At 38.3% G+C, this 14635-nt stretch overlaps 1 protein-coding gene across 1 annotated transcript in view; it reads right to left on the bottom strand.

The window, feature by feature from the left end:
• LOC102807340 (transient receptor potential cation channel subfamily M member-like 2) overlaps positions 1-14635 on the bottom strand; it is a 169015-nt gene that overhangs the window by 41165 nt on the left and 113215 nt on the right. Inside the window, exons 17-18 of the mRNA XM_085502863.1 lie at positions 9934-10221; positions 9610-9753 (exon numbers count right to left, since the gene is read on the bottom strand). Of these exons, the coding sequence (XP_085358989.1) occupies positions 9610-9753; positions 9934-10221 (432 nt within the window). The remainder of the gene's footprint in view (positions 1-9609; positions 9754-9933; positions 10222-14635) is intronic.

The raw sequence follows: 14635 nt of genomic DNA, 5'->3' as shown, positions 1-14635 counted from the left end.
CCATACCTATATTAATATGACCAGTGCGGACTAACCCATACCTATATTGATATGACCAGTGTGGGCTAACCCATACCTATATTGATATGACCAGTGTGGACTAACCCATACCTATATTGATATGACCAGTGTGGACTAACCCATACCTATATTAATATGATCAGTGTGGACTAACCCATACCTATATGGATATGACCAGTGTGGACAAACCTATACCTATATTAATATGACCAGTGTGGGCTAACCCATACCTATATTGATATGACCAGTGTGGACTAACCCATACCTATATTAATATGACCAGTGTGGGCTAACCCATACCTATATTGATATGACCAGTGTGGACTAACCCATACCTATATTAATATGATCAGTGTGGGCTAACCCATACCTATATTAATATGACCATAGTGGGCTAACCCATACCTATATTAATATGACCAGTGAGGACTAACCCATACCTATATTGATATGACCAGTGTGGACTAACCCATACCTATATTGATATGACCAGTGTGGGCTAACCCATACCTATATTGATATGACCAGTGTGGGCTAACCCATACCTATATTGATATGACCAGTGTGGGCTAACCCATACCTATACACATATGACCAGTGTGAGCCAACCCATACCTATATTAATATGACCAGTGTGGGCCAACCCATACCTATATTGATATGTCCAGTGTGGGCCAACACATACCTATATTAATATGACCAGTGTGGACTAACCCATACCTATATTGATATGACCAGTGTGGACTAACCCATACCTATATTAATATGATCAGTGTGGACTAACCCATACCTATATGGATATGACCAGTGTGGACAAACCTATACCTATATTAATATGACCAGTGTGGGCTAACCCATACCTATATTGATATGACCAGTGTGGACTAACCCATACCTATATTAATATGACCAGTGTGGGCTAACCCATACCTATATTGATATGACCAGTGTGGACTAACCCATACCTATATTAATATGATCAGTGTGGGCTAACCCATACCTATATTAATATGACCATAGTGGGCTAACCCATACCTATATTAATATGACCAGTGAGGACTAACCCATACCTATATTGATATGACCAGTGTGGGCTAACCCATACCTATATTAATATGACCAGTGTGGGCCAACCCATACCTATATTGATATGTCCAGTGTGGGCCAACACATACCTATATTAATATGACCAGTGTGGACTAACCCATACCTATATGGATATGACCAGTGTGGACTAAACCATACCTATATTAATATGACCAGTGTGGACTAACCCATACCTATATTAATATGACCAGTGTGGGCTAACCCATACCTATATTGATATGACCAGTGTGGACTAACCCATACCTATATTAATATGATCAGTGTGGGCTAACCCATACCTATATTAATATGACCATAGTGGGCTAACCCATACCTATATTAATATGACCAGTGTGGACTAACCCATACCTATATTGATATGACCAGTGTGGGCTAACCCATACCTATATTGATATGACCAGTGTGGGCTAACCCATACCTATATTGATATGACCAGTGTGGGCTAACCCATACCTATACACATATGACCAGTGTGAGCCAACCCATACCTATATTAATATGACCAGTGTGGGCCAACCCATACCTATATTGATATGTCCAGTGTGGGCCAACACATACCTATATTAATATGACCAGTGTGGACTAACCCATACCTATATGGATATGACCAGTGTGGACTAAACCATACCTATATTAATATGACCAGTGTGGACTAACCCATACCTATATTGATATGACCAGTGTGGACTAACCCATACCTATATTAATATGACCAGTGTGGACTAACCCATACCTATATTGATATGACCAGTGTGAACTAACCCATACCTATATTGATATGACCAATGTGGGCTAACCCATATCTATATTAATATGACCAGTGAGGACTAACCCATACCTATATTGATATGACCAGTGTGGACTAACCCATACCTATATTGATATGACCAGTGTGGGCTAACCCATACCTATATTGATATGACCAGTGTGGACTAACCCATACCTATATTAATATGATCAGTGTGGGCTAACCCATACCTATATTAATATGACCAGTGTGGGCTAACCCATACCTATATTGATATGACCAGTGAGGACTAACCCATACCTATATTGATATGACCAGTGTGGACTAACCCATACCTATATTAATATGACCAGTGTGGGCTAACCCATACCTATATTGATATGACCAGTGTGGACTAACCCATACCTATATTAATATGATCAGTGTGGGCTAACCCATACCTATATTAATATGACCAGTGCGGACTAACCCATACCTATATGGATATGACCAGTGTGGACAAACCTATACCTATATTAATATGACCAGTGTGGGCTAACCCATACCTATATTGATATGACCAGTGTGGACTAACCCATACCTATATTAATATGACCAGTGTGGGCTAACCCATACCTATATTGATATGACCAGTGTGGACTAACCCATACCTATATTAATATGATCAGTGTGGGCTAACCCATACATATATTAATATGACCAGTGTGGGCTAACCCATACCTATATTAATATGACCAGTGAGGACTAACCCATACCTATATTGATATGACCAGTGTGGACTAACCCATACCTATATTGATATGACCAGTGTGGGCTAACCCATACCTATATTGATATGACCAGTGTGGGCTAACCCATACCTATATTGATATGACCAGTGTGGACTAACCCATACCTATATTAATATGACCAGTGTGGGCTAACCCATACCTATATTGATATGACCAGTGTGGACAAACCTATACCTATATTAATATGACCAGTGTGGGCTAACCCATACCTATATTGATATGACCAGTGTGGACTAACCCATACCTATATTAATATGACCAGTGTGGGCTAACCCATACCTATATTGATATGACCAGTGTGGACTAACCCATATCTATATTAATATGATCAGTGTGGGCTAACCCATACCTATATTAATATGACCAGTGTGGGCTAACCCATACCTATATTAATATGACCAGTGAGGACTAACCCATACCTATATTGATATGACCAGTGTGGACTAACCCATACCTATATTGATATGACCAGTGTGGGCTAACCCATACCTATATTGATATGACCAGTGTGGACTAACCCATACCTATATTAATATGATCAGTGTGGGCTAACCCATACCTATATTAATATGACCAGTGTGGGCCAACCCATACCTATATTGATATGACCAGTGTGGCTAACCCATACCTATATTAATGTGTCCAGTGTGGGCTAACCCATACCTATATTAATGTGTCCAGTGTGGGCTAACCCATACCTATATTAATATGACCAGTGTGGACAAACCCATACCTATATTGATATGACCAGTGTGGACAAACCCATACCTATATTGATATGACCAGTGTGGACAAACCCATACCTATATTGATATGACCAGTGTGGACTAACCCATACCTATATTGATATGACCAGTGTGGACTAACCCATACCTATATTGATATGACCAGTGTGAACTAACCCATACCTATATTGATATGACCAGTGTGGACTAACCAATACCTATATTAATATGACCAGTGTGGACTAACCCATACCTATATTGATATGACCAGTGTGGGCTAACCCATACCTATATTGGTATGACCAGTGTGGGCTAACCCATACCTATATTAATATGACCAGTGTGGGCTAACCCATACCTATATTAATATGACCAGTGTGAACTAACCCATACCTATATTGATATGACCAGTGTGGACTAACCCATACCTATATTGATATGACCAGTGTGGGCTAACCCATACCTATATTGATATAACCAGTGTGGACTAACCCATACCTATATTGATATAACCAGTGTGGACTAACCCATACCTATATTGATATGACCAGTGTGGGCTAACCCATACCTATATTAATATGACCAGCGTGGACTAACCCATACCTATATTGATATGACCAGTGTGGGCTAACCCATACCTATATTAATATGACCAGTGTGGGCTAACCCATACCTATATTAATATGACCAGTGTGAACTAACCCATACCCATATTAATATGACCAGTGTGGCTAACCCATACCTATATTGATATGACCAGTGTGGACTAAACCATACCTATATTAATATGACCAGTGTTGGCTAACCCATACCTATATTGATATGACCAGTGTGGACTAAACCATACCAATAATGATATGACCAGTGTGGGCTAACCCATACCTATATTAATATGACCAGTGTGGGCTAACCCATACCTATATTAATATGACCAGTGTGAACTAACCCATACCCATATTAATATGACCAGTGTGGCTAACCCATACCTATATTGATATGACCAGTGTGGACTAAACCATACCTATATTAATATGACCAGTGTGGGCTAACCCATACCTATATTGATATGACCAGTGTGGACTAAACCATACCAATAATGATATGACCAATGTGGGCTAACCCATACCTATATTGATATGACCAGTGTGGCTAACCCATACCTATATTAATGTGTCCAGTGTGGGCTAACCCATACCTATATTAATGTGTCCAGTGTGGGCTAACCCATACCTATATTAATATGACCAGTGTGGGCTAACCCATACCTATATTAATATGACCAGTGTGAACTAACCCATATCTATATTGATATGACCAGTGTGGACTAACCCATACCTATATTGATATGACCAGTGTGGGCTAACCCATATCTATATTGATATGACCAGTGTGGACTAACCCATCCCTATATTGATATGACCAGTGTGGATTAACCCATACCTATATTGATATGACCAGTGTGGGCTAACCCATACCTATATTAATATGACCAGTGTGAACTAACCCATACCTATATTGATATGACCAGTGTGGGCTAACCCATACCTATATTGATATGAAAAGTGTGGACTAGCCCATACCTATATTGATATGACCAGTGTGGGCTAACCCATACCTATATTGATATGACCAGTGTGGGCTAACCCATACCTATACACATATGACCAGTGTGAGCCAACCCATACCTATATTAATATGACCAGTGTGGGCCAACCCATACCTATATTGATATGTCCAGTGTGGGCCAACACATACCTATATTAATATGACCAGTGTGGACTAACCCATACCTATATGGATATGACCAGTGTGGACTAAACCATACCTATATTAATATGACCAGTGTGGACTAACCCATACCTATATTAATATGACCAGTGTGGACTAACCCATACCTATATTGATATGACCAGTGTGGACTAACCCATACCTATATTGATATGACCAGTGTGGGCTAACCCATACCTATATTGATATGACCAGTGTGGGCTAACCCATACCTATATTGATATGACCAGTGTGGACTAACCCATACCTATATTAATATGACCAGTGTGGGCTAACCCATACCTATATTGATATGACCAGTGTGGACAAACCTATACCTATATTAATATGACCAGTGTGGGCTAACCCATACCTATATTGATATGACCAGTGTGGACTAACCCATACCTATATTAATATGACCAGTGTGGGCTAACCCATACCTATATTGATATGACCAGAGTGGACTAACCCATATCTATATTAATATGATCAGTGTGGGCTAACCCATACCTATATTAATATGACCAGTGTGGGCTAACCCATACCTATATTAATATGACCAGTGAGGACTAACCCATACCTATATTGATATGACCAGTGTGGACTAACCCATACCTATATTGATATGACCAGTGTGGGCTAACCCATACCTATATTGATATGACCAGTGTGGACTAACCCATACCTATATTAATATGATCAGTGTGGGCTAACCCATACCTATATTAATATGACCAGTGTGGGCCAACCCATACCTATATTGATATGACCAGTGTGGCTAACCCATACCTATATTAATGTGTCCAGTGTGGGCTAACCCATACCTATATTAATGTGTCCAGTGTGGGCTAACCCATACCTATATTAATATGACCAGTGTGGACAAACCCATACCTATATTGATATGACCAGTGTGGACAAACCCATACCTATATTGATATGACCAGTGTGGACAAACCCATACCTATATTGATATGACCAGTGTGGACTAACCCATACCTATATTGATATGACCAGTGTGAACTAACCCATACCTATATTGATATGACCAGTGTGGACTAACCAATACCTATATTAATATGACCAGTGTGGACTAACCCATACCTATATTGATATGACCAGTGTGGGCTAACCCATACCTATATTGATATGACCAGTGTGGGCTAACCCATACCTATATTGGTATGACCAGTGTGGGCTAACCCATACCTATATTAATATGACCAGTGTGGGCTAACCCATACCTATATTAATATGACCAGTGTGAACTAACCCATACCTATATTGATATGACCAGTGTGGACTAACCCATACCTATATTGATATGACCAGTGTGGGCTAACCCATACCTATATTGATATAACCAGTGTGGACTAACCCATACCTATATTGATATAACCAGTGTGGACTAACCCATACCTATATTGATATGACCAGTGTGGGCTAACCCATACCTATATTAATATGACCAGCGTGGACTAACCCATACCTATATTGATATGACCAGTGTGGGCTAACCCATACCTATATTAATATGACCAGTGTGGGCTAACCCATACCTATATTAATATGACCAGTGTGAACTAACCCATACCCATATTAATATGACCAGTGTGGCTAACCCATACCTATATTGATATGACCAGTGTGGACTAAACCATACCTATATTAATATGACCAGTGTTGGCTAACCCATACCTATATTGATATGACCAGTGTGGACTAAACCATACCAATAATGATATGACCAGTGTGGGCTAACCCATACCTATATTAATATGACCAGTGTGGGCTAACCCATACCTATATTAATATGACCAGTGTGAACTAACCCATACCCATATTAATATGACCAGTGTGGCTAACCCATACCTATATTGATATGACCAGTGTGGACTAAACCATACCTATATTAATATGACCAGTGTGGGCTAACCCATACCTATATTGATATGACCAGTGTGGACTAAACCATACCAATAATGATATGACCAATGTGGGCTAACCCATACCTATATTGATATGACCAGTGTGGCTAACCCATACCTATATTAATGTGTCCAGTGTGGGCTAACCCATACCTATATTAATGTGTCCAGTGTGGGCTAACCCATACCTATATTAATATGACCAGTGTGGGCTAACCCATACCTATATTAATATGACCAGTGTGAACTAACCCATATCTATATTGATATGACCAGTGTGGACTAACCCATACCTATATTGATATGACCAGTGTGGGCTAACCCATATCTATATTGATATGACCAGTGTGGACTAACCCATCCCTATATTGATATGACCAGTGTGGATTAACCCATACCTATATTGATATGACCAGTGTGGGCTAACCCATACCTATATTAATATGACCAGTGTGAACTAACCCATACCTATATTGATATGACCAGTGTGGGCTAACCCATACCTATATTGATATGAAAAGTGTGGACTAGCCCATACCTATATTGATATGACCAGTGTGGGCTAACCCATACCTATATTGATATGACCAGTGTGGGCTAACCCATACCTATACACATATGACCAGTGTGAGCCAACCCATACCTATATTAATATGACCAGTGTGGGCCAACCCATACCTATATTGATATGTCCAGTGTGGGCCAACACATACCTATATTAATATGACCAGTGTGGACTAACCCATACCTATATGGATATGACCAGTGTGGACTAAACCATACCTATATTAATATGACCAGTGTGGACTAACCCATACCTATATTGATATGACCAGTGTGGACTAACCCATACCTATATTAATATGACCAGTGTGGACTAACCCATACCTATATTGATATGACCAGTGTGAACTAACCCATACCTATATTGATATGACCAGTGTGGACTAACCCATACCTATATTGATATGACCAGTGTGGGCCAACCCATACCTATATTGATATGACCAGTGTGGACTAACCCATACCTATATTGATATGACCAGTGTGGGCTAACCCATACCTATATTAATATGACCAGTGTGGGCCAACCCATACCTATATTGATATGACCAGTGTGGACAAACCCATACCTATATTGATATGACCAGTGTGGACAAACCCATACCTATATTGATATGACCAGTGTGGACTAAACCATACCAATAATGATATGACCAGTGTGGGCTAACCCATACGTATATTGATATGACAAGTGTGGACAAACCCATACCTATATTGATATGACCAGTGTGGACTAAACCATACCAATAATGATATGACCAGTGTGGGCTAACCCATACCTATATTGATATGACCAGTGTGGACTAACCCATACCTATATTGATATGACCAGTGTGGGCTAACCCATACCTATATTTATATGACCAGTGTGGACTAAACCATACCTATATTAATATGACCAGTGTGGACTAACCCATACCTATATTTATATGACCAGTGTGGACTAACCCATACCTATATGGATATGATCAGTGTGGACTAACCCATACCTATATGGAAATGACCAGTGTGGACTAACCCATACCTATATTAATATGACCAGTGTGGACTAACCCATACCTATATTAATATGACCAGTGTGGACTAACCCATACCTATATTAATATGACCAGTGTGCGCTAACCCATACCAATATTAATATGACCAGTGTGGACTAACCCATACCTATATTGATATGACCAGTGTGGACTAACCCATACCTATATTGATATGACCAGTGTGGGCTAACCCATACCTATATTGATATGACCAGTGTGGGCTAACCCATACCTATATTGATATGACCAGTGTGGACTAGCCCATACCTATATTGATATGACCAGTGTGGGCTAACCCATACCTATATTGATATGACCAGTGTGGGCTAACCCATACCTATATTGATATGACCAGTGTGAGCTAACCCATACCTATATTGATATGACCAGTGTAGGCTAACCCATACCTATATTGATATGACCAGTGTGGGCTAACCCATACCTATATTGATATGACCAGTGTGGGCTAACCCATACCTATATTGATATGACCAGTGTGGGCTAACCCATACCTATATTGATATGACCAGTGTGGGCTAACCCATACCTATATTGATATGACCAGTGTGGGCTAACCCATACCTATATTGATATGACCAGTGTGGGCTAACCCATACCTATATTGATATGACCAGTGTGGGCTAACCCATACCTATATTGATATGACCAGTGTGGGCTAACCCATACCTATATTGATATGACCAGTGTGGGCTAACCCATACCTATATTGATATGACCAGTGTGGACTAACCCATACCTATATTGATATGACCAGTGTGGACTAACCCATACCTATATTGATATGACCAGTGTGGACTAACCCATAGTTATATTGATAATAACCAGAGTAGAATTGACAACACAATCACATTTCACTGATGTGTTGATTTAGCATGGGTACATAATGAGGGTACAAACCTGTCTTAATTCTTCAATGATCAAAGTTCCAACCCATCCCATAACAATCTTTTCAACAGTACCTGGTGAATTCTCCTCATTAGATGGTCTCAAGTCGGTCAAAATAAACCAACTGAACAACACTAATAATGTTATATATGAATACTGAAATGATACAAGTAAAATTTATCAACATAAAGTACATGTGTAATGTTAACAAGAATCACTCATTATTTAATATTGCAATTTATACTACATACTTTCATAATATCACAATAATGGCAGCCAATGGTTTAAACACCATCATTTCATCTCAAATTAAATCAGTGTAAAATGTCTACTTACAATATTCCATAAGAATTTAGTGATTGGGGCTTTATAATAGTAACCAATTCCTTCCCAAAAAGTCACGTCATCAAGCTGGCCCCCAATACGACGTGTCTCATAACCAGTGTTCGGAAATTCTGACTTCCATCGACAGAATAAATTCTTCATTTTCTCACCAAAGCTTGTTTTGACCTGATTACTGTGCAGTTGTTTTTGATTATTCTCTACACTCAAAACCTCCTTGTAGTCTTTGATGAGAAATGTCATTTTAGGAATCAGGAATGGAAATATCATTGCAGAGAAAAACTGAACAGAAAAAAATACAGTGTATGTTATTACATGAGTTTTACTATATTTTTGGAAAGCCAGACTTAGCACAGTGTATACAACCAATCAATTCACAGGTTGTAGCACTAGACAGAGGTATACAACAGATCACTAGACACAAGTATACAACCAACCACTTAAAGTTTGTAGCACTAGACAGAAGTATATAACCAATCAATTCACAGGTTGTAGCACTAGACAGAGGTATACAAACAATCACTTCCAGTTTCTAGCACTAGACATAAGATTACAGCCAATCACTTCAAGTTTGTAACACTAGACATAAGTATACAACCAATCACTAGACATAAGTATACAACCAATCACTAGACAGAAGTATACAATTAATCACTAGACATAAGTATACAACCAATCACTAGACAGAAGTATACAATCAAGCACTAGACAGAAGTGTACAACCAATCAATAGACAGAAGTATACAACCAATCACTAGACAGAAGTATACAATTAATCACTAGACATAAGTATACAATCAAGCACTATACAGAAGTGTACAAGCAATCACTAGACAGAAGTATACAAGCAATCACTAGACAGAAGTATACAAGCAATCACTAGACAGAAGTATACAACCAATCACTAGACAGAAGTATACAATTAATCACTAGACAGAAGTATACAATCAAGCACTAGACAGAAGTATACAATTAATCACTAGACATAAGTATACAATTAATCACTAGACAGAAGTGTACAATCAAGCACTAGACAGAAGTGTACAAGCAATCACTAGACAGAAGTATACAACCAATCACTAGACAGAGGTATACAACCAATCACTAGACAGAAGTATACAACCAATCACTAGACAGAGGTATACAACCAATCACTAGACAGAGGTATACAACCAATCACTAGACAGAAGTATACAATTAATCACTAGACATAAGTATACAATCAAGCACTAGACAGAAGTATACAATTAATCACTAGACATAAGTATACAATCAAGCACTAGACAGAAGTATACAATTAATCACTAGACATAAGTATACAATTAATCACTAGACAGAAGTGTACAATCAAGCACTAGGCAGAAGTGTACAAGCAATCACTAGACAGAAGTATACAACCAATCACTAGACAGAGGTATACAACCAATCACTAGACAGAGGTATACAACCAATCACTAGACAGAAGTATACAATTAATCACTAGACATAAGTATACAATCAAGCACTAGACAGAAGTATACAACCAATCACTAGACAGAAGTATACAATTAATCACTAGACAGAAGTGTACAAGCAATCACTAGACATAAGTATACAATTAATCACTAGACATAAGTATACAATCAAGCACTAGACAGAAGTATACAATTAATCACTAGACATAAGTATACAATTAATCACTAGACAGAAGTGTACAATCAAGCACTAGACAGAAGTGTACAAGCAATCACTAGACAGAAGTATACAACCAATCACTAGACAGAGGTATACAACCAATCACTAGACAGAGGTATACAACCAATCACTAGACAGAAGTATACAATTAATCACTAGACATAAGTATACAATCAAGCACTAGACAGAAGTATACAACCAATCACTAGACAGAAGTATACAATTAATCACTAGACAGAAGTGTACAAGCAATCACTAGACATAAGTATACAATTAATCACTAGACATAAGTATACAATCAAGCACTAGACAGAAGTATACAATTAATCACTAGACAGAAGTATACAATTAATCACTAGACATAAGTATACAATCAAGCACTAGACAGAAGTGTACAACCAATCACTAGACAGAAGTATACAATTAATCACTAGACATAAGTATACAATCAAGCACTAGACAGAAGTGTACATGCAATCACTAGACATAAGTATACAACCAATCACTAGACAGAAGTATACAATTAATCACTAGACATAAGTATACAATCAAGCACTAGACAGAAGTGTACAAGCAATCACTAGACAGAAGTATACAACCAATCACTAGACAGAAGTATACAATTAATCACTAGACATAAGTATACAATCAAGCATTAGACAGAAGTATACAACCAATCACTAGACAGAAGTATACAATTAATCACTAGACATAAGTATACAATCAAGCACTAGACAGAAGTATACAACCAATCACTAGACAGAGGTATACAACCAATCATTAGACAGAGGTATACAACCAATCACTAGACAGAAGTATACACTCAAGTACTAGACAGAAGTATACAACCAATCACTAGACAGAAGTATATAACCAATCAATTCACAGGTTGTAGCACTAGACGGAGGTATACAACCAATCACTTCAAGTTTGTAGCACTAGACAGAGGTATACAACCAATCACTAAACAGTAGTATACAACCAATCAATTCACAGTCTGTAGCACAAGACAGAAGTATACAACCAATCAATCCATAGGTTGTAGCACTGGAAAAAGGTATATAACCAATCACTAGACAGAAGTATACAACCAATCACTGAACAGAAGTATATAACCAATCACTAGACAGAAGCATACAAACAATCACTAGACAGAAGTATACAACCAATTACTTCTCTGTTTGTAGCACTAGACAGAGGCATACAAACAATCACTAGACAGAAGTATACAACCAATCACTAGACAGAAGTATACAACCAATCACTTCAAAGGTTGTAGCACTAGACACATTTATACAACCAATCACTAGACAGAAGTATATAACCAATCACTTCACTGTTTGTAGCACTAGACAGAAGTATACAACCAATCACTTCAAGTTTGTAACACTAGACAGAGGTATACAAACAATCACGAGACAGAAGTATACAACCAATCACTGGACCGAAGTATACAACCAATCAATTCATAGGTTGTAGCGCAAGACAGAAGTATACAGCCAATCACTTCAAGTTTGTAGCACTAGACAGAAGTATACAACCAATCACTGGACAGAAATATACAACCAATCAATTCATAGGTTGTAGCACTAGACAGAAGTATACAACCAATCACTGGACAGAAGTATATAACCAATCATTTCACTGTTTGTAGCACTAGACAGAAGTATACAACCAATCACTTCACAGGTTGTAGCACTAGACAAAGGTATACAACCAATCACTAGACAGAAGTATACAACCAATCACTGGACAGAAGTATATAACCAATCACTTCACTGTTTGTAGCACTAGACAGAGGCATACAAACAATCACTAGACAGAAGTATACAACCAATCACTTCACTGTTTGTAGCACTAGACAGAAGCATACAAACAATCACTAGACAGAAGTATACAACCAATCATTGGACAGAAGTATATAACCAATCACTAGACAGAGGCATACGAACAATCACTAGACAGAAGTATATAACCAATCACTTCACTGTTTGTAGCACTAGACAGAGGCATACAAACAATCACTAGACAGAAGTATACAACCAGTCACTTCACTGTTTGTAGCACTAGACAGAAGTATACAACCAATCACTTCACAGGTTGTAGCACTAGACAAAGGTATACAACCAATCACTAGACAGAAGTATACGAACAATCACTAGACAGAAGTATACAACCAATCACTTCACTGTTTGTAGCACTAGACAGAGGCATACAAACAATCACTAGACAGAAGTATACAACCAATCATTGGACAGAAGTATATAACCAATCACTAGACAGAGGCATACGAACAATCACTAGACAGAAGTATACAACCAATCACTTCACTGTTTGTAGCACTAGACAGAGGCATACAAACAATCACTAGACAGAAGTATACAACCAGTCACTTCACTGTTTGTAGCACTAGACAGAAGTATACAACCAATCACTTCACAGGTTGTAGCACTAGACAAAGGTATACAACCAATCACTAGACAGAAGTATATAACCAATCACTTCACTGTTTGTAGCACTAGACAGAGGTATACGAACAATCACTAGACAGAAGTATACAACCATTCACTAGACAGAAGTATACAACCAATCACTGGACCGAAGTACACAACCAATCAATTCATAGGTTGTAGCACAAGACAGAAGTATACAGCCAATCACTTCAAGTTTGTAGCACTAGACAGAAGTATACAACCAATCACTGGACAGAAGTATATAACCAATTATTTCACTGTTTGTAGCACTAGACAGAAGTATACAACCAATCACTTCACAGGTTGTAGCACTAGACAAAGGTATACAACCAATCACTAGACAGAAGTATACAACCAATCACTGGACAGAAGTATATAACCAATCACTAGACAGAAGTATATAACCAATCACTTCACTGTTTGTAGCACTAGACAGAAGTATACAACCAATCACTTCACAGGTTGTAGCACTAGACAAAGGTATACAACCAATCACTAGACAGAAGTATACAACCAATCACTAGACAGAAGTATATAACCAATCACTT

The sequence above is a fragment of the Saccoglossus kowalevskii genome, chromosome 8 (assembly GCF_978046115.1).
Source record: "Saccoglossus kowalevskii chromosome 8, keSacKowa6.1, whole genome shotgun sequence".
NCBI lineage: Eukaryota > Metazoa > Hemichordata > Enteropneusta > Harrimaniidae > Saccoglossus > Saccoglossus kowalevskii.
Note: the sequence above shows the minus strand (reverse complement) of the source record. Positions and strands in the feature narration are given on the sequence as shown.